This window comes from Momordica charantia (assembly GCF_013281855.1).
Source record: "Momordica charantia cultivar OHB3-1 chromosome 4 unlocalized genomic scaffold, Mcharantia_2.0 BLBB01000004.1, whole genome shotgun sequence".
Lineage (NCBI taxonomy): Eukaryota > Viridiplantae > Streptophyta > Magnoliopsida > Cucurbitales > Cucurbitaceae > Momordica > Momordica charantia.
Window position 1 is genome coordinate 14,194,982 of NW_028275162.1, and position 20,944 is coordinate 14,215,925.

General features: G+C 43.1%; 2 protein-coding genes and 1 long non-coding RNA gene across 3 annotated transcripts; all 3 read right to left on the reverse strand.

Moving 5' to 3' along the window:
- Positions 1-11,858: 11,858 nt before the first annotated feature.
- On the reverse strand, positions 11,859-12,371 carry LOC148211886 (uncharacterized). Its single transcript, XM_088122944.1, has one exon. The coding sequence runs from the start codon at positions 12,369-12,371 to the stop codon at positions 11,859-11,861; it is 513 nt and encodes a 170-aa protein (XP_087979070.1).
- Positions 12,372-13,398: 1,027 nt separating this feature from the next.
- LOC148211887 (uncharacterized) lies at positions 13,399-15,430 on the reverse strand. Its single transcript, XM_088122945.1, has 3 exons — positions 14,497-15,430; positions 14,301-14,401; positions 13,399-14,007 (listed from the first exon to the last, which is right to left on the reverse strand). The coding sequence occupies exons 1-3, from the start codon at positions 15,428-15,430 to the stop codon at positions 13,399-13,401; spliced, it is 1,644 nt and encodes a 547-aa protein (XP_087979071.1).
- A 2,689-nt stretch (positions 15,431-18,119) lies between these two features.
- Positions 18,120-19,895, reverse strand: LOC148211888 (uncharacterized). Its single transcript, XR_015790507.1, has 3 exons — positions 19,724-19,895; positions 19,599-19,633; positions 18,120-18,428 (listed from the first exon to the last, which is right to left on the reverse strand). It is a non-coding gene; the product is annotated as an uncharacterized LOC148211888 (long non-coding RNA).
- Positions 19,896-20,944: the final 1,049 nt, after the last annotated feature.

A 20,944-nucleotide genomic window follows, 5' to 3' on the forward strand; every position in this document is an offset into this window, starting at 1 on the left:
CCAGACACGAGATGCCACTCCCTATACAATAATTATATAAAATCAAGTTCCACTTCTCATCAATTTAACAATAAATCGATTCCATAAAATATCAATCCACAACATCCGTGGACAACCTCACGAGGAAAATTTATTACTCAAACTAGGCAAAACTCAATGAATGGAAGAAAAACTAAGATAGGCACCTATCCCGAAATAAAATGAACAACAAGTGGGAACCTCCCAATTATTCAAATACGAACAAATGGTTTATTGACCATAACATAAGGTCTTAACTAACAACTTAAGCTAAGAAAGAGTGACTATGCAGCCTATGGTCCTCGCTCGTCATGTCTCCTCCGTCTCATCACCATGGTCGCCAACGAGTCCTTCACCTGAAACAATAATTGTAGAGGGGGGGTGAGTATATAAAATATACTCCGTAAGTAGCCCTCACCAACAACACATACACATCATGCTCAACTAAATCATGAAACATTCATAGTCATGCTTTTCATCACATTATGCATTCAAACATAGACACATTCTATAAAATTCGGTGACAACCACAACTAGGAACACATTAACTACCAATCTCTAGTCTCCCTAACATCTCAAGTACATCTACGCTTATCACAACTATCCTAGCCTTCCACAGTTAACTCCTTCGAGTAGAGTCGGCACCTGACCATTTTTACCCAGAGCCCCGACACTACTGCATCGGCCCTCGACCATTTTACCCAAGGCCCCGATGACTTCACCATCTATTGGCCTTTGACCATTTCTACCCAAGGCCCCAATAGCTTTCCTTCCAAAAGACTCCTCGCATCGACCCTCAACCTTTTTTACCCGAGGCTTCGATATTCAATTAGTGACGTATCAGCCCCCGACCATTTATACCTGAGGCCCTGACACTCACTCATTCACTTTCTCCAAGAATCCAACTCTCCCAGAGTCTTGCTATATACTTTCTTAAGCCATGACCCATTCGTCCTTCAGCTTACAACCAATTCAGCATGCTTCCACAACATAAACAACATTCTAATAATGAAATAATAAACCCATCATGCTTTCACAAAATAATATTTCTTAACAACAGCTCCACAATGAGTTTGTCACAACACAGCATAACCAAGCAAATTCTTAAACAATTAGAGCCCAACACAGTTCACAAAAAATGCTTATTATCCAACATCAATATTCAATAAACATTACCAGATATAACAAAGCACACCAAACACGCCGAACAATCCATGCATATTCAGACAACAAACATCTCCACAACAATTCTCGGCAGTTTAGCAAAGCAGAACTTACACCAATATTACCGACAACTACTCAACAATACTCCATGTATACAGATTACCACAACCGGGAGCTACCTAACACATCAGCGTATCAAAAACAATATCGAACATCACAAAAACAGCACGTTAGAGGCCATCTGACACACATTAACGCACGCACACGCCCCTTGTCTACTTACCCACAACCGCGCCCTTAAGTTTTGCGTCGATCTCACACCTAAGCACTAAAACAGAAAAATACAGCAAGTTACGTACACTATTAAGCTTTCGAAATCAATTCTAAAAGGGTTCAAATGACTCATTACCACCAAAACCGACTTCGTATAGGTGTGGGTCACCTAGATCTAGTTCGCCAGGGTGTGGGTAGCCTAAATTGGGTTTCACAACGAATGTGGGTCAACACCGAAAATCACCGGGAGGAAGAAAACACCGCAGATCTGGGCCAAGCACGAGCTGTTCACTTCTGTCCGAGTCGGGGAGGGGTGTTGTAGGTACGGGGCGCCGAAGGACGGCCGAACTTGCTCGTGGTCTGCCCGAAGGTGTCGGATCGGGGCTCGTCGTCGCCACCCGCCGCAGCTGCTGCTACCTACGACGCCGAGACTGCTGCAATGGCTGCCACCGTCAGGAGCGCCGTCGTCGTGGAGAACGCCGGGAGATCTGCCGCCGCCGCGAGGACTTAGTCGTTCGGTAGTGAGCCGTCGCCGATTGTGCACCCACGCCGGAAAACGCCGCAAAGCAGCGGGAAGGTGACGCTGAGTGCTGCCCCACCGCGACGCCGCCGCGCCTGCTGCTGTGACGAACTTGCCGCCGCTGGATGGGTCGCCGGAACGAGAACAGAGAGGAAGAGAAAGAGGGGGTGGGCTGCTAGGGCAAGAAGGAAGAAGAAGAAGAAAAGAAAGAGAACTTGGGCTAGGGTCTCTTTTTTTGTTTTCTTTCTTTTTCCCTTTTCTTTTACTTTTCCTTTGTTTTAAAAAAAAACCAAACCAAACCAAAAAAAACCCAACATAACCAAGCCCAAGAGCAAAAGAAGCCTATCCCAACTTAAGACAAAACCAACCACACGGAGCCCGATAAATATAAATTTAATTAGAGTTTAGAGCCCGATAAATATAAATTTAATTAGAGTTTAGAGCCCGATAAATATAAATTTAATTAGAGTTTAATTTTTTTTAAAAAAATCTCCTGATTCGAGACTAACTAACCTGAGGGGCTCGGGGCGCTACACTTTAGCTATGACAGCCTTCGTAAATGGATCAACAATGTTGTGCTCCGAAGCAATCTACGTGACGATCACATCCCCTTGTTGCACTATTTACCGTATAAGATGGTACTTCCTCTCGATATGTTTGCCTCTTTTTTTTTTTTTACTTCAAGGTTCTTTGGAGTTTTCCACAGAACCACTGTTATTACAATAAAGTGTGAAGGACAAATTCATATTTGGAATCGTAACGCCCCAGGAATTTCACCATTTCCAAATAGGGACCGTTACTAAGACTACCTAAAATTTTCACATAAACAAGAGAATTATCTTCACAACAATACTAAGCAATAAAGCTACCACGCTTCTCCTGCGCCGCTCTAATTTTCAACACTCACGAGAGCTTGAACAATTAGAACAACAACACTAAAGATTTAAGAGAAACTCACATCCTATACAGATAAACCATTTAATACCGACTTCACATTAACCAAACCCTTCAAGGAACCGTTTACTAACTATAAACCATCCACTAAATGAATATTAACATCTCGAATGACAATGAAGCAAAAACTAATTCAAGTACGATCAACTTTAACAAATGTATTCATAAATATCCTAAGTAGGTTACAAACCCGTAGTTCAAGAAGCTAACAAAATTAATGCTCTAAAAAGAAAAATGAATCGGCAACCTTACAACATCCTTTAGACAATAAAACTAAACAAAACCAACCACCAACAACTCAACTACAAGATTAAATGGCCACAACTACTCTAACTAAATTGCACGCAGCATAGCTAATGGTCTTTCCCATCAAGCCTCCTCCTCGCCATCACCATCCCAAGAGCTAGTTCGATACCTGCAAACTGGAAGGGAAAAAGAGGGATGAGTACAACCACAGTACTCAGTAAGCAGCCCTTATCTGAAGGGTCACGCACAAACAGCAACTTATCAAGGAACAACGTGTCATGCTTATTAAAGAATCAACACACACATCATGCTCAACCAAATCATGAAACATTCATAGTCATGCTTTTCATCACATTATGCATTCAAACATAGACACATTATATAAAATTCGATGACAACCACAACCAAGAACACATTATCTACCAACCTCTAGTCTCCCTAACATCTCAAGTACCTCTACGCTTATCACGGCTATTCTAGCCTTCCACAGTTAACTCCTTCGAGTAGAGTCGGCCCCTGACCATTTTTACCCAGAGCCCCGACACTACTGCATCGGCCCTCGACCATTTTTACCCGAGGCCCGATGACTTCACCATCTATTGGCCCTTGACCATTTTTACCCAAGGCCCCAATAGCCTTCCTTCCAAAGAACTCCTCGTATCGACCCTCGACCATTTATACCCGAGGCCTCAATACTTAATTAGTGACGTATCAGCCCTCGACCATTTATACCCGAGGCCCTGACACTCACTCATTCATTCCCTCCAAGAATCCAACTCTCATTAGAGTCTTACTATATGCTTTCTTAAGCCACTACCCCTGCATCTTTCAACTCACAAATACAATTCAGCATGCTTCCACAACATAAACAACTTTCTAATAATGAGATAATAACCCAATCATGCTTAATATCCAACATCAATATTTAACAAGCATTAGTAAGTATAATAACTCACAAAACACGCCGAAAAATTCATGCATATCCAGGCAACAAACATTACCACAGCAATACTCAACAGTTTAGCAAAGCAGAAATCTCACCATTTTCATCGACAAATATCCCACACTACTCCAAGTATATCTACTAACACAACGAGAGTTATTTAGCGCAATGACGCATCAAAATTAATATTAAACGCCACAAAACCAGCACATTAGAGACCATTTAACACATATTAACACACGCACACGCCCCTTGTCTATTTACTTTGTTATGTCTCAAAACTCTCACAAGAGTTTTACTTGCTACTACGCCATGCCTCATGCATCAACAATCTCATAACAGTCCAACATGCGATACTCCAAAATGATCATATGTAAAAATCAATCAACTTAAAATAGTCCAGCATGATCCAACAGCTCCAACAGGCTTCGTTCACAGAAAAGGCACAACCAACAACTTAACCAAAATATAATTGATAGATACCCAGCATACCTCAAACACAACCGACTTCTCATAAATATTCAATATGCTTTCGAAACAACAGATTATAGTACCGGTATACGAATTTCATCATGAAAACCAATTAGAACATAACAACAATTTAATCATAGTCATCCAAGATTACTTGGCTACAATTTATTCACACAACCACATAATTTTCCCAAGATATATCAACAGTTTTATGAACAATGACGTTTACTAAATGATAACAATGACAAGTAACATGCAAATATCACACATGGGCACACGAGCAAAAAACCATATCATATCAGCACACAACAACCAATCCCTCCAGTAAGAAACTACTTACAAACAAAGGCCTTTTGCACTATTAAGCTCGCCGAAGGGTTCCTACTAACTCACGCTAAGACCACTTGGGTTGATAGTGGGTCGATGTCGAAAGAGCTCGGCACTTCAAAACTAAGTTCGAAAAGCCTCGGGCTTGCTGCTCCTACGCCGACAAGGAATGGGTATGCTGATTTGAGTCCAAAAAGGAGTCAACACCGAAACAATGTCAAACTGGGTGGGTATTGCAAATCGACTTCATACGAGGTGTGGGTCACCGCCCAATGTCATCGGAATGATGGTAAAACGTCAAGACTCGTCGGCTTCACGAATCTGAGATGTTGTCGCTGCAGCTGTCCGAAAATGATGGGAACGTACCGTGAGTTGTGGGTTGTCGCCAAATGGTGAGGGTCGCGAGAAACAACAGGGAAAAACGATGTCAGCACTGCTGCAACACGTCGAATGCCGCCAGCTTCGCACGTCGTGGGATCTGCTCGCCACGGGGACGATTGCCACCGAAACTGCTACAGAAATGACCCAATTCGTGGGTTTGGTTCGCTCCGTTGTGCTCGCCGTGGGGAAGATGTCGTCAGCTACTGCTTGCCCGTTGCCGTGGAACCTAGATCTCTGTTGAATCTCGCTGTTGAGGCTCACCACCACCATTGGCCATCTTTGGAATGAAACGTCACCTTTGCTCGTGCCGCTCGAGCTTCGAGGTGAGCTTAACGTCGTCAGGGATCAAAGACGAATGCCAAACGAACGTCATCGCTGCTCCAGAGTTACCATCGCTAGGCCGTGGGTCGTGATGCCTTGCTACCACTGCCGGAGAAGATGCCCGAGGAATGGTGGATGGTGGCTGAAGAAGACAAGGAAGGAGTGGGGCGGCTAGGGCAACAAAGGGAGAAGGAGATGATGGTGAGTTAGGGTTTTCTTTTGTTTATTTTATTTATTTTGCATTTAAACCAAAAAGCCTACATTCCCAATTTTTAAAGAATCCTCTTAATTACTTTTAAAAATGAAAAGCCCAACTCCCAACTCTAATGGAAAGCCCATGGGATAGAGGAAACTAGAATTCTATTTTCAAATAGTTCTAACGGCCCAAAACAAGACCCGAAATTTCACGTTAGAAGTTAAAATAAAACTCACAATAACTCGAGATAAAATAATTAACTTCAACTCTAAGACCCAAGAATAAAGTCCAAAAATTTGAACTTAAAATTTTCCAATACATTGTATTAAGAACGAAAAAAATCTCTTTCCAAACTTTGAAAAACTCAAATTCTCTAAATCCGACGAACTTGATTTTAATTTACTCAAAATTAGAACCTCAACATTAGAAAATCCAAGAATTAAAATTATCTGTTTTGGGGAAAAATTCAAGGGCACTATTTATCTCTTAAAATAAACGAGTCAAAGAACGCGGGGCGTTATAGGAACGACTTCGAAATCGGTTAAGAACTTCCTAAGCCAAACTGCTTCGTTTGTTGCTTCACAAGCTGTAAGTAATCAGCCTCCATGGTGGTGTCTACAATGCATCCTTGTTTGATTCTTCGCCAAACATTGCTCCTCTGTTAAGAGTGAATAGATTTCCTAGAATCCTTATCTGTTTGGAAGTCAAAGTTAGTGTATCCTATAAGGATCAAATGTTTAGAGTCATACACGAGCTTATAGTCCATTGTTCTCCTTAGATACTTGAGGATTCCCTTAACAACAGTCAAGTGATCATATTATGGGTTAGAGTGATATCTACTGACCATCCCTACTGCATAGCATATGTCAGGCCTAGTACACAACATAGCGTACATCAGGCTGCCCACTCCTAAAGTATAGGATATGCGTCTCATATCCTCAACTTCTTGAGGTGTCTTTGGACATTGTTCCTTAGATTGATACATTTCATGCTTAAAAGGCAATAAGCCCTTCTTGTAATTCTGCATTGAATATCGAACAAGCATCTTGTCGATATAAGTTACTTGAGACAACGCTAGCATTTTCTTCTTTTGATACCTTAAATTTTGGATGCCAAGAACATACTAAGCTTCTCCCACTTGGAACTCAGTAGCTAGCCACTTCTTTATGTCACTAAGCTTCTCCCACTTGGAACTCATCAACGTTTTGGTCAAAACCATAAGATTTGATCGCAGTATCAAACCTTATGTTCCAAGATCGAGATGCTTATTTCAATCCATATATGGATTGTTTAAGTTGGCAAACATTTTGTTCTTAACCTTGTGCAATGAACGCTTCAGGTTGAGACATATAAATGCTTTCTTCAAGATTGCCATTCAGAAAGGCAGTCTTGATGTCCATTTGCAAAATCTCATTGTCATAATATGTGGCAATAGACAAGAGTATTATTATGGACTTGAGCATAGCTATTGGGGAGGTTTCTTCATAGTCCACCCCAACCCTTTGTGTGCAGCCTTTCGCCACAAGCCTCGCTTTATAGGTTTGTACAAAAGGTGTTTTAGAAACACTTTTCGATGGAACTATATTCAAAATGTATACAGCAATCTCTAGTGCGTAACCTTAAAATGAGTTAGGCAATTGAGCATAGCTCATCATTGACCGAACCATGTCTAACATCGTTCTGTTGAGGTGTATCAGAGGCTGAAAGTTGGGACATGATTCCATGTTCTATCATATAGACCTAGAATCTCAAGTCCATATACTCTCCACCCCGATCGGATCAAAGTGTTTTTAATGGTTTTACCTAATTGATTTTCAACTTCAATCTTGTACTCCTTGAACTTTTCAAGGGACTCTAACTTGTTTTGCATTAAGTATACAAGAAGTATTTATACCCTCATCGAGCTTTAACATTCATCGAACCATAAAGTTCTAAGGGCTATTTGGCTTTGTAACATTTTCTAGTAAAAGGTTTTTTAGTCATCTTGCCTTCAAGACAAGATTCACATGGTGGCAAAGTGTCGTCTTCTAACTCACTTAGAATGACACTCTTAACTAATATCCCAATCCTATTAAGATTAATGTGACTCAATCTTAAGTGTCAAAGACAGGTATTTTCTTTAGGAGAAACTTTTTACCTTTTAGTTCGAGTTTTAGCCCTTTTAAACAACTCAGTATTTAAAATTGCTCTAGTAATGGTTGGTATTAGCACATACAAGTTGTTTTCGAGTTTAGTAGAAAAAGTATTCTCACCATTTTCTGAAAATGAATGCTTCATTTGTATTAAAAAAAAAACATAATACAAATGTTCTTACAAACAAGAAATTTAAATTCAGATCCTTTTGATTTTTGGAATGACGTACACATTATCTAATAATATATATATAAATTCTTGTTGAATGGGATGTGAATCCCAGAGTGGAAGAAGTAGAATGCGTTCTTGAATTTCTTTTGAAATTTAAAACACTTAAAAATATAAAATAGGGAAGAATGTTGGATTTTACCTTTGCTTCGTGTAATCACAATGAGACAACACCACTTGATCTTCCTCGGTAAGTCTCTCGGTCAAGAATCCGGATTGTGAGATCCAATTGCAAGGGATCGAGATAGTAGGACAGTTTATAGATTTTTAGCCTTTTTTTTAGGGTTCAGCTAACTTTATATTTACAGAGAGGGAAAATCCTAAGACTATTAGGATATAAGATATCTCCTTCTGAATCTATGGGAAATCTCAAGACTATCAGGATATCTTATTCTTTTAATTTAATTAATAATAAATAAATAAATTCAATCAATTAATAAATAATAAATTAATTCAATTATTAATTATTAATCTAATTAATAATTAATTAATTTATATCCAAATATTAATTAAATAAATTAGTAATTAACAATTAATTATTTAACTTTTAATTAAATATCACATATTTCATTACAAGTATATATTTGAATCATATTCAAATGCATCTCTCTCGTATAATCTATAGTTTTAATATGAAACCAATTCATATTAATTATTTGAATATACTAAAATATTTCTCTTATAACATATAGTTTAATTATTGAACTTTATTAAAAAATAAAATATATATAATGTATCATAATATCATTGTATACATTCGTTGATATATAATTTGAAGATTTCAAATTCTCTCAAAATCTTGATCCTCGTTTTACCCATTGTGTGCTAGCAAGCGGATCTAACAGAAATACAAATCAGAATCTCCAACGATACGATTAAACTCATTAACAAAATTAACCAACATTCATTAACTGCAGATCATTCCACTAAAGATTTATAGCTGCACTCTTCTCACTGCAAAATATTTCGTGTCCACGGAAATTGACCATTGATGGTAAGTCGATCCTAAATGAGTGCTCGTAACTCTAGTTGGGTCAAGTTATTGTTTTACTTCTGAGTTACATCTTGCTCCTTAAATACCATTGATCTACTAATGAACAACCCAGTTATGGTCCGACCAATAACCAAAAGTCCCTGTCGAGTCAGTGAGAGGGTGGGGCCCTTTATTCAAGTTTCAGAGTCAGCATATAAGGGAACACACATCTACTTCCGTAATGATACACGACAACACAAGCGTATTGAGCTACTCGATCCACAAGTCACTTGAACCAAATCGTAGTTTGTTCAACCTGAAAGGCTAAAGTGAGAGGGATTACCTTTGCAGTCATTACTTTGAGTAGACAAAATACTCTGTAGCGACCCAGAATTTCCCCCACACTTCTAGGTCACGTTAACTACCCAACTGTTTAAACCTAACCCCAAACGCAAGATGCCAACTCCCTATGCAACAATTATATAAAAATCAAGTTCCACCTCTGGTCAATTAACCAATAAACCAATTTCATAGAATATCAATCAACAACATCCGTGGACAACCTCACGGGGCAATTTTATTATTCAAACTAGGCAAAGCTCAATGAATGGTAGAGAACTAAGATAGACACCTATCCTGAAATAAAATCAATAACAAGTGCGAACCTCCCAATTATTCAAAATACGAACAAATAGTTTGTTGACCATAACATAAGGTCTTAACTAATAACTTAAGTTAAGCAAGAGTGACTAAGCAGCCTATGGTCATCGCGCGTTATGTCTCCTCTGTCTCATCACCACGGTCGCCCACGAGTCCTTCACCTGAAACAATCATTGTAGAGGGGGGGTGAGTATATAAAATATACTCCGTAAGTAGCCCTCACCAACAACACACACACATCATGCTCAACTAAATCATGAAACATTCATAGTCATGCCTTTCATCACATTATGCATTTAAAAATAGACACATTCCATAAAATTTGGTGACAACCACAACCAGGAACACGTTAACTACCAACCCCTAGTCTCCCTAACATCCCAAGTACCTCTACGCTTATCACAGCTATCGTAGCCTTCCACAGTTAACTCCTTCGAGTAGAGTCGACCCCTGACCATTTTTACCCAGAGCCCCGACAGTGCTGCATCGGCCCTCGACCTTTTTTACCTGAGGCCCCGATGACTTCACCATCTATTGGCCCTTGACCATTTTTACCCAAGGCCCCAATAGCCTTCCTTCCAAAGGACTCCTCGTATCGACCCTTGACCGTTTTTACCTGAGGCCTTGATACTCAATTAGTGACGTATCAGCCCTCGACCATTTACACCCGAGGCCCTGACACTCACTCATTCATTCCCTCCAAGAATCCAACTCTCACCAGAGTCTTACTATATACTTTCTTAAGCCACTACCCCTGCATCTTTCAACTCATAAATACAATTCAGCATGCTTCCACAACATAGAAAACTTTCTAATAATGAGATAATAACCCAATCATGCTTAATATCCAACATCATTATTTAACAAGCATTACTAAGTATAATAACTCACAAGACACGCCGAACAATTCATGCATATCCAGGCAAGAAACATTACCACAGCAATACTCAACAGTTTAGCAACGCAGAAATCTCACCATTTTCATCGACAAATATCCAACACTACTCCAAGTATATCGACTAACACAACGAGAATTATTTAGCACAATGACGTAACAAAATTAGTATTAAACGCCACAAAATCAGCACATTAGAGACCATTTTGGGATACATTAACGCACGCACACGCTCCTTGTCTACTTACACACAACCGCGCCCTTACGTTTTGCGTCGACCTCACACCTAAGCACTAAAACAGAAAAATACAGCAAGTTACGTACACTATTTAGCCTTCGAAATCAATTCTAAAAGGGTTCGAATGACTCATTACAACCAAAACCGACTCCATATAGATGTGGGTCACCTAGATCTAGCTCGCCAAGGTGTGGGTAGCCTAAATCGAGCTTCGAACGGATGTGGGTCACCGCCAAACGTCCTAAACACTGCTGTAACGCACAAATCCCGCCGCTGAAGTTGCTGTTCATCGGATCGTAGCAGCTGGTCGTCGACCCGTTTGTCGTGCGCCGCCGGTTCGCCGCTATAACAACCCATTCGCCGTGCGCCGCCGCGGATCTGACTCGTCGCCGTGTGCCGCCGCGAGGAGGAGCGGTGCTGGTTCGTTGCAGACCGCCGGGGAAGTCGCGCTGCCGCAGCTGCTGCTACAGACGCCGTCGCTGCTGCTGCTACTGGTGTGGTCGCCGGTCGCCGTTGTTGCTGTTTCGAGGAGGCGCCGCCGCTTCCGTCGCCGCCGTGAGGTGTGGTCGCCAGTGAACAAGAAGAAGAAGAGGGGTGGGTGACGGCTAGGGCAAAAGGAAGAAGGAGAAGAAGAAGATGAAGTCCCTCCCTTTTTTGTTTTCTTTTTCCTTTGTTCTAAAACCAAATTAACCCAATAGAGGCCCAACAAGTCCAAGCCCAAAAGATAAGGAATCCATCCCCTTTTAAAACAAGACCCACCACACGGAGTCCGGTAAATATTAATTTAATTGGAGTTTAGAGCCCGATAAATATAGATAAATTTAATTAACAATTAATTTAAAAAAAATTAAATGAAAAATCTCCTGATTCGAGACTAACTAACTTGAGGGACTCGGGGCGTTACAGACTTCCCTCCTTCAAAAACTTTCGTCCCCGAAAGTTGACTGTTCCAACAGTTCAGGGTATCTCGCCTTGATATCGTCCTCCCGCTCCCAAGTAGCTTCTTCCACTTGGTGGTTTCTCCACAAAACCTTAACCAAGCGAATCGTCCGGTTCCTCAACAACTTGGTTTCTTTTGCCAAAATTTTGACAGGTACCTCCTCGTAGCACAAAGACTCATCTAGTTGTAATGGTTCAGGGTCCAAAACGTGCGAAGGGTCATGAATGTACCACCTCAGCATAGACACGTGAAACACATTGTGAACCGCTACCAACGATGGTGGCAAAGCCAGCCTATACGCGACTGGGCCGATACGTTCCAAAATTTCAAAAGGCCCAATGAACCTTGCACCGAGCTTCCCCTTTTTCCCAAATCGTAAAATTCCCTTCACGGGTGCCACACGAAGAAACACCCGCTCACCTACCACAATCTCGAGCTCTCTACGCCTGACGTCTGCATAACTCTTTTGACGGCTCTGTGCAATTTGCATTATTCCCCTGATCTTTTGAATGGCACCATTAGTCGCCTACACCAAATCCGGTCCCAAGAGAACTCTTTCGCCGACTTCGTCCCAATTAACCGAAGACCGACACTCCTTCCCATACAGTGCCTCGTATGGGGCCATCCCAATCGTGGCCTGAAAACTGTTATTATAAGCGAACTCTATTAGGTAGAGGTACTTGTCCCAACTACCACCAAAGTCTAACATGCAAGCTCTGAGCATGTCATCTAAAACCTGGTTCACACGCTCCGTCTGACCATCGGTTTGAGGGTGAAAGGCCATGCTAAAGTCCAACTTAGTGCCCAGGGACCTGTGTAAACTCCGCCAAAAAGTCGAGGTGAAATGCGGGTCGCGATCGGACACTATGGATACTGGTATACCATGTAGCCTGACAATTTCCTGTAAATACAGTTCCGTCCATTTTTCTACTGTATACGTGGCCTTGCCGGGAATAAAGTGAGCAGACTTGGTCAAACGATCTACAACTACCCAAATCACAGTGAATCCCTTAACCGTCCTTGGTAGTCCTGTAATAAAGTCCATAGCCACATCGTCCCACTTCCAAAGTGGTATGCTCAAAGGTTGCAACAATCCAGTAGGTCTCTGTCTTGAAGCCTTTACCTGTTGGCATGTCAAACACTTGCTAACAAACTGAGCTATTTCCCTCTTCATGTTATGCCACCAATAATGTTTCTTAAGGTCTTGGGGTACATTTTGGTGCTTCCTGGATGGACCGAGTATGGAGCATTGTGTGCCTCTCCCAGTAAGTCCTTCCTCAAGAATAATCTTTTGGCACACACAACCTTCCGCGAAAAAGCAAAGCTGCCTCACCCAAAAGAGTGAAATCTCCATGGCCCACCATACTAAAGCCTTTGGCCAAGCTAGGGTCTTCATTTTGGGCAACGATGATCTTCTGTCTCAGGCTAGGTTCCACTGAGAGTCGAGCCAACAACGCGGAGACATCATCCACCGTTAGCTCCACCTCCAAGCGTTCCAACTCGCTGTGCATTGGACTTCAGGCCGTTACAAGAGATGCCACACTTGCCGCTCTTCTACTAAGAGCATCGGCCACCACGTTTGCTTTACCCGGATGGTAACTAATCTCACAATCATAGTCCTTCACCAACTCTAGCCACCGTCTCTGTCTTAAGTTAAGCTCATTCTGAGTGAAAAGGTATTTCAAACTCTGATGATCCGTGAAGACCTGAATTCTTTCTCCGTAGAGGTAGTGCCTCCATAACTTCAAGGCGAAGACCACTGCTGCTAGTTCTAAGTCATGAGTGGGGTAGTTAAGCTCATGCACCTTCAGCTGTCGAGAAACATAAGCTATAACCTTCCCATGTTGCATCAGCACACATCCCAAGCCCTTTCGTGAGGCGTCGCTGTAAACCACCAGACCTCCCGTCCCATCGGGGACAGTTAACACCGGTGCAGACACCAAATGCTTCTTTAGTTCTTGAAAAGTCTCCTCACACTTGCTGCTCCAAGTGAAGGTAGCATTCTTACGAGTCAACTGCGTCAACGGTGCCGCTATCCGAGAGAAATTCTGGATGAACTTCCTGTAGTAACTAGCCAAGCCGAGGAAACTACGAATCTCTATAACTGAACTAGGTCTTGGCGGGGTCTACTGCAATACCCTCCCCAGTGGCTATGTGACCTAGGGAAGCCACTTTGTCCAGCCAGAACTCACACTTTGAAAACTTTGCATACAACTTATTTTCTCGAAGTGTAGTCAAAACCTATCTGAGATGCTCCTCATGACACTTCTCAGTCTTGGAGTATACCAGGATGTCATCGATAAACACAATGACAAATGAATCTAAATAATCCTTAAAGACTCGATTCATTAGCTCCATAAAGGCTGCCGGAGCATTTATGAGTCCAAATGACATCACGATAAACTCATAGTGCCCATACCTTGTTCTGAACGCTGTCTTTGGAATGTCGGCCTCCTTTATCCTTAACTGGTGGTACCCCGAACGCAAGTCTATCTTCGAGAACACTTTCGCTTCCTAAAGCTGATAAAAAAGGTCATCAATGCGAGGTAGGGGATACTTATTCTTAACCGTAGCTTTGTTTAGTTCCCTGTAATCTATACAAAGTCGCATAGAACCGTCTTTCTTCTTAACAAAGAGCATGAGCGCACCCCAAGGGGACACGCTTGGGCGGATAAAACCCTTGTCGAGTAATTCTTCCAACTGTAGCTTCAGCTCTTTCAACTCTGCCGGAGCCATTCGATAAGGTGCTTTCGAGATGAGAGCCGTCCCTGGCAGCAACTCTATACAAAAGTCCACTTCGCGAGACGGAGGCAAGCCGGTGAGGTCCTTAGGGAACACGTTAGTGAACTCATTAACCACACGAACCGCCTCAATGCTTGGCACAACCTTCCTTGCATCCACAACGCTAGCCGAATAGGCCCAGGCACCACGCTGGAGAAGATGGCTGGCCTTCAATGCCGACACCACCCTCGGGACCCCGGTCTTGACTCCTTTAAAGGTAAAGTTTTGTCCAGAGGGCAAACGAAAGCTAACTTCCTTCTTCGAGCAATCAATACTAGCCCGGTTAGCAGTTAACCAATCCATGCCTAGTATCACATCGAAATCCTGCATATCCAGTTGGATTAACTTCACCTCCAAGGTCTGACCATCGAAAGAGAGCTGGCTTCCTTTCACCACTTGACTAGTGACCAACACAGATCCTGACGGTGTGGATACCGACAACAAAAAGACTAACGATTCTAGCTCTAAGTCCGCATGTCGATCAAAGGTAGAAGCAATGAAAGAATGACTAGATCCAGAGTCAAATAATGCGTAAGCAGGCATACTAAGCACTAAAACAGTCCTTGCAAAAGTAACGCGCATGCAATAAAACACAAGCATATACACACAGCTCAAGACTCGCAAAGAGAAGGTACCTGTGACCACCGCCTCGGCATGCCCAACATCCCCCTTGGTGAGAGCGAAGACGCGCGCCCTATGGGTCCCACCTTGAGTTGCCGCTGTCGTAGGGATTCTCTGGCCTAAAGCTTGGGTATTCGAGCCGGTCATCGGACACTCCCTTGCGAAATGTCTTTACTTCTGGCACCTGTAACATATTCTTTTTCCCACCCAACATGGCCCAACATGGCTCTTCTTATAAGAGGGGCACACCGGAGGAGCAGTCTGCCTTTGAACATGATGCTGGTGTCCTCTTGAGGGTTGACTGGAGGAGAACGATGCAAATTTCCTCTCGACCCCCGAGCTAGAGCCTATCACCTGCTGAGACTGAGGCTCCTCGAGACATTTGTCCATAACCAACGCACACCTGACTGCCGCTGCATATGTAGTTGGTTCCTGGAGAACAAGTAGCCCCTTGATCTCCCTACGCAAACCGTCAATGAACTTGTCAATCTTTAATTGCTCAGTAGGAATATATTGCATTCCAAAACGGGACAGCTCAGTGAACTTCCTCTCGTATTGGGCCACAGTTAGGCTCCCTTGAGTGAGACGGAGAAACTCTGCCTGTTTTTCATTCCTGACAGTCACGGGGAAATAGTACTCATAGAGTAGGTCCTTAAATCTTGCCCATGTGACGGGTACGTTGGCGTGATCCTCCGCTGCCGCCACCGACTCCCACCAATTTACTGCTTCTCCCCGAAGCATAAACACTGCTCCCCGGACCTTGAAATCGTCGGAGCATCCCAAATACACATAAAGGGCTTCCAACTCCCTGACCCATTCCTCGGCCGCAGTAGGCCTCTCACTCACCCCGTTGAAAACGGGTGGCCCAAAGCTTTGAAATCCCTGATAAACTGAACCTACTCTTGCGGAATTTGTGCCCGGCGAGGCTGCTGCACCTGAGCTCCACCGGCTCCATTCACATTATCCAGCAATACTTGCAATGCCTCAGCTAGCAACGCCACCTGGGGATTCACCTGGGGAACTCCCTGAGGAGCTGCCTAAGGGCCCGGGGCGTTACATACTCACTATGCTCGAGGCCAGAAACACTCCACGAGTTTGATGACAAATCAAACAAGCATGATCCGAGGAGGGGGCCACATACGAAAGCTTAAGTTCAACCACACAAAGGGATTCGATATTTGGGAAGAGGTTTTGCACACGGCAAAGGGGAAAAACACTCTAGGTTTTGTTCATTGAAAAGATTCTAAGATGCCTCAAACAATGGAGGGTACACGCCTATATATAGGCCAAGGCCCTTGGCCTTTAATGGAAATAACAAAAATTAGAAAGAAAATAAAAATTGATAATTTCCTAAAAGTTGCTAAACTTGCATAAAGTTGGAATTTAAAATTGTTAAATTAAAAAGAAATAAAACAAAATCAAATTCAAATCAAATCCCATCAAATAAACTAAAATAATAAGGAAATCATTTCCTTAAATTGGATTGAGTGGGCGGCAAGGCAAGGGGTTGGGCGTTCGCACGGGTGACGGACAGTGGCACTAGCGTGGGTGCTGATGGGCGTGCGGGGTGTTGGGTGCTGGCGCTGACGGGTGTGGGGTGTGCGGATGTCGCTGCTAGTGGCGTGCAAGGCGCGTAGGCGCTTGGACGTAGGGTGCATGGGCAGACATGGTTGCGCGCATGTGCACTTGGTGAACAGGAAGCACGCAGGCATGTGCGGCAGGCAAGGGCGCACAGGGGTGCGGGGCAGGTGCAGGCATGTAGGATTGGCGGTAGGCATAGGCGTGCAGGCGCGGGTGGTAGGAGATAGCATGCAGGCGTGGGCAACAGACAAGGGGCGCTTGGGTAAGCAGCACTCGCAGGGACCGTGCGCTGCGAGGTTAGCAAGGCTGTGGCGCGCGCAACATGGAGCGTGTTGTGAAGCTCTCGTAGCATGTTGGCGCGCGCGGGGCGTGCGTGCGGTGGGTGGCGTATGCGCATGGCAAGACATACCCTTGCCATGGGTTCTTCACTTGGCCGCACTTCGATGAGGCACCTATGTTGGATCTTGGTGCCTTCATTCTCTTCCTTTTGTATGGAGCTAATACGGTGTTGTACATTTTCTCCATGGCTCATTGAAGCTTTTTGGCACGAGCTCTCGTAATTGGTTCTTCAAGTAAGCTTGGTGGTTTTATGATCACATCATCTCCTCTTTCTTTAAAAGGATTCGTCATCAAATCAAGTTCTTCTCCTACATCAAAAGGAGTTAAGTCAGCAACATTAAAAGTGGCACTAACACCATACTTACCTTGAACATCTATTTTATATGCATTGTCCTTGATCCTTTCAATCACTTGAAAGGGGCCATCTCTTCTAGGATTGAGTTTGGAGGTTCTCTCATTTGGAAATCGTTCCTTCCTTAGGTGTACCCAAACCCAATCTCCCATTTGAAATACCACGTGCTTCCGGTGTTGATTGGCTCTTGAGGCAACCTTGTTGTTATTCTTTTCGATCCTTTCCTTCACTTCGTTGTGTAGGGAGTGAATGTGATCCACTTTGCTTTCGACTTTAAGACTAGCAAATTTGTCAGGTGGCATAGGTAATAAATCAAGTGGAATTAAAGGATTGAAACCATATACTACCTCAAATGGCGAACGATGAGTAGGGCTATGTATTGCTCGATTGTATGTGTAACGCCCCAGGATTTTATATATTAACCTAGGCAACGTTAAATAATTCACCTGGCTAGCCTTAACTCTAAACACGAGATAAGCAACTCTTTGGGAAAATAATTTAAATGAAATAAAGCTTCGACTCCCATACGTTCTATCATAAATATAAATGTCATAAACTGTCAGGACTTCGCCCTCCGTGGGCAATTTAAAAACATCTCATATCTGCCTCAGTGGCAAAAATTCTTAAATAAATAAAACAACCGTAAAACCTAAACTCCAACGACAACAGTGACGCGTTTACCAGCAACATCCATAACAAATAAAGTAGTTCTAAAGAATACAAAATTCTTCCTTGGTCCACACCTAGCAATAACATAAATCTCAATGCTATTCGTACCCAACGACCATTCCCTCTATCCTCACTAACTAGGCTAGTGATCCCTCCTCGGTCAAGCCCTCTCCACGTCATCACCGCGGTCGACCCTGTTCACACCTGAAAACATATAAGGGTAAAAACGGGGGTGAGTACGTAAGGTACTCCGTAAGTAGCACTTCCTAACTAGCACAAAAAAATCATGCTCACAGTCACGACATATAAAATAAAACGATAGCAAGGCAATTAAATAGGCAGCGAGAGATAGCGAACAATAACTTGACATTTACATACAACAACCATGCGTCGGAACTGCCAAGACTACAACCCATGATTCACTAGCCCTTGTCTCATAGTACTAAACCTTCCTCTACACCCCCCTGTGTTACTCCCCGCTTAACTTCTCGAGGCATGACGGCTCTTGACATTTATTCCCAAGTTACCGCACCCCCTCCTTTTACAGTACTTGATGTTCGACCTTGCCATTTATTCCCAAGGCCTAGCACCGCTACTTCGCAAGCACCACTCTACTTTAATCCCTCAAGCCTAACTCCTCGAGTCGCATTGACCCTTGACATTTATCCCCAAGGCCTCAATACTCCTCTACAGAAACTTGACGTTCGCCCTTGCCGTTTATTCCCAAGGCCTGAACTGTGCACTGATCCTTGCCGTTTATTCCCAAGGTACCGATGACTTCCCAGCGTATTGGTCCTTGACATTTATCCCCAAGACCCCAATACTCGTTTACAGAAATTTGACGTTCGGCCTTGCCATTTATTCCCAAGGCCACTACTCAAGGCTTTGAACCTCCAAGCGATTTATATGCATTTTCAGGTCAGAACACCCATAGCTAACGGACTATCAACCCGTCCCTTTACCCTTCACCCTTCACCACTTCACTAACCCTCCCATGACCACCTACAGGTAAATTTCCCACATTCTAAATCACTGCACCGTTTACGAGCATGCTTTTCCTCGTAATAAACAAATACATCCAACAGCTCACAACTAGAACAATATAAACTAAATTATCAGTTTAACAACATGAGCCAGTTACTTCTAACTACAACAATTCAGAACCTACTAGTCACCTACAACAATAAGAACAGGAAGCATGTTTCCTCAAAAGTGTTCAATAATAGAAAGACGGCAACAAGATCGCTAGAAATTCACAAATCAAAACTAACAATCCCTACATGCTCAATTAAATTATCTAAACAAGAAAAACAGCATCAAAACCATTCCGTTAACGCTAAATAACTCACGCACTCGCCCCCTGGTGCTACTTACACAACCACGTCCTTAAGTTTGCGTCGAACTCACACCTACGCACAAAAACAGAAAAAAAACAGCAACATAAATATACTGTTTAGCCTTCGAAAACAACTCTAAGAGGGTTCAACGGGTCTCATTACCGCAAAACGACTTCGTGTAGGTGTGGGTAAATTAGATCTAGCTTGCAAAGGTGTGGGTAGCGTAAATCGGGCTTCGAACGGATGAGGGAAATCGCCGAACACCACAAAAAGCTGCTGTCCACGTTTTTACAGCAGAGGAATGCGCCGAAACGACTTCCAACGCCTTCGTTTTGATGTCTGTTACTACAAAACAACTTCGCTTATGAGTGGGTATCCCAAAATTAACTTCGAACAAAGGTGGGTCAAAGAAACTTGCCGCAGTTCACGGATCTAAGCTGTTCGAGGTCGTTGGGGCTTGTCGGATCGGAGAGAAGACACCACGAAACCAGCACCCACGCGCACCGCCGCCACCTGCTGCTGTCCGACACCCCGTGCCTGCTGCTGCCGACGCCGCGCGCCGCCGCTGCCCGGAGTCGCACGTCGCTGCTGCTCGGAGTCGCACCCGCTGCTGCCTATCGCGCCGCCTCCTGCTGTCCGCCGGAGGGGGCCGTCGTCGGTGCTGCTTCGTCGGAGAAAGAAATCCAGATGGCGGCTTAAACAAGAAAGGGAAGGGAGGAAGAAGAAGAGGAAGGAGAACAAGATGGGCTAGGGTTGTTTTGTTTTAATTCCCCTTTTTCTTTTGTTTTGAAACATACAACTCACTTGGGCTAGTTTCTTTTGTTTAAGGCCCACTTACCCAATCACCCTTTGTTAACAAAACCAATAATATAATTTCGTAGTTGGTCCAATGGCCCAGAACAAGTGTCACATAGCGGAATCCGTACTAAACCATAACTTGATAAATAACTACACGCTACTAACTCACCACTAAATCTGTAACAATACACACTAGCCGAAATGTCACACTTAAATTAAATAAAGATCACTGATGAATAAAATAAAATAAAAATGAAATAAATAAATAAATCAATAAATAAAATCTATTTTGTTATAAAATTTCCCGGAACTCGGGCAAGCTAACCTGAGTATCGCGGGGCGTTACAGTATGCTACTTCTACAAATGGCAAGCATTCTTCTCAATTCTTCAAAATTTTTTCTATAACCGACCAAAGTAAAGTAACCATGATCTTATTAACGATTTTGGTTTGTCCATCCATTTGTGGGTGACAAGTTGTTGAAAATAGTAGTTTTGTTCCCAACTTTCCCCACAATACCTTCCAAAAGTGACTTAAGAACTCAACATCCCTATCACTAACCATAGTTCGGGGAATGCCATGTAAC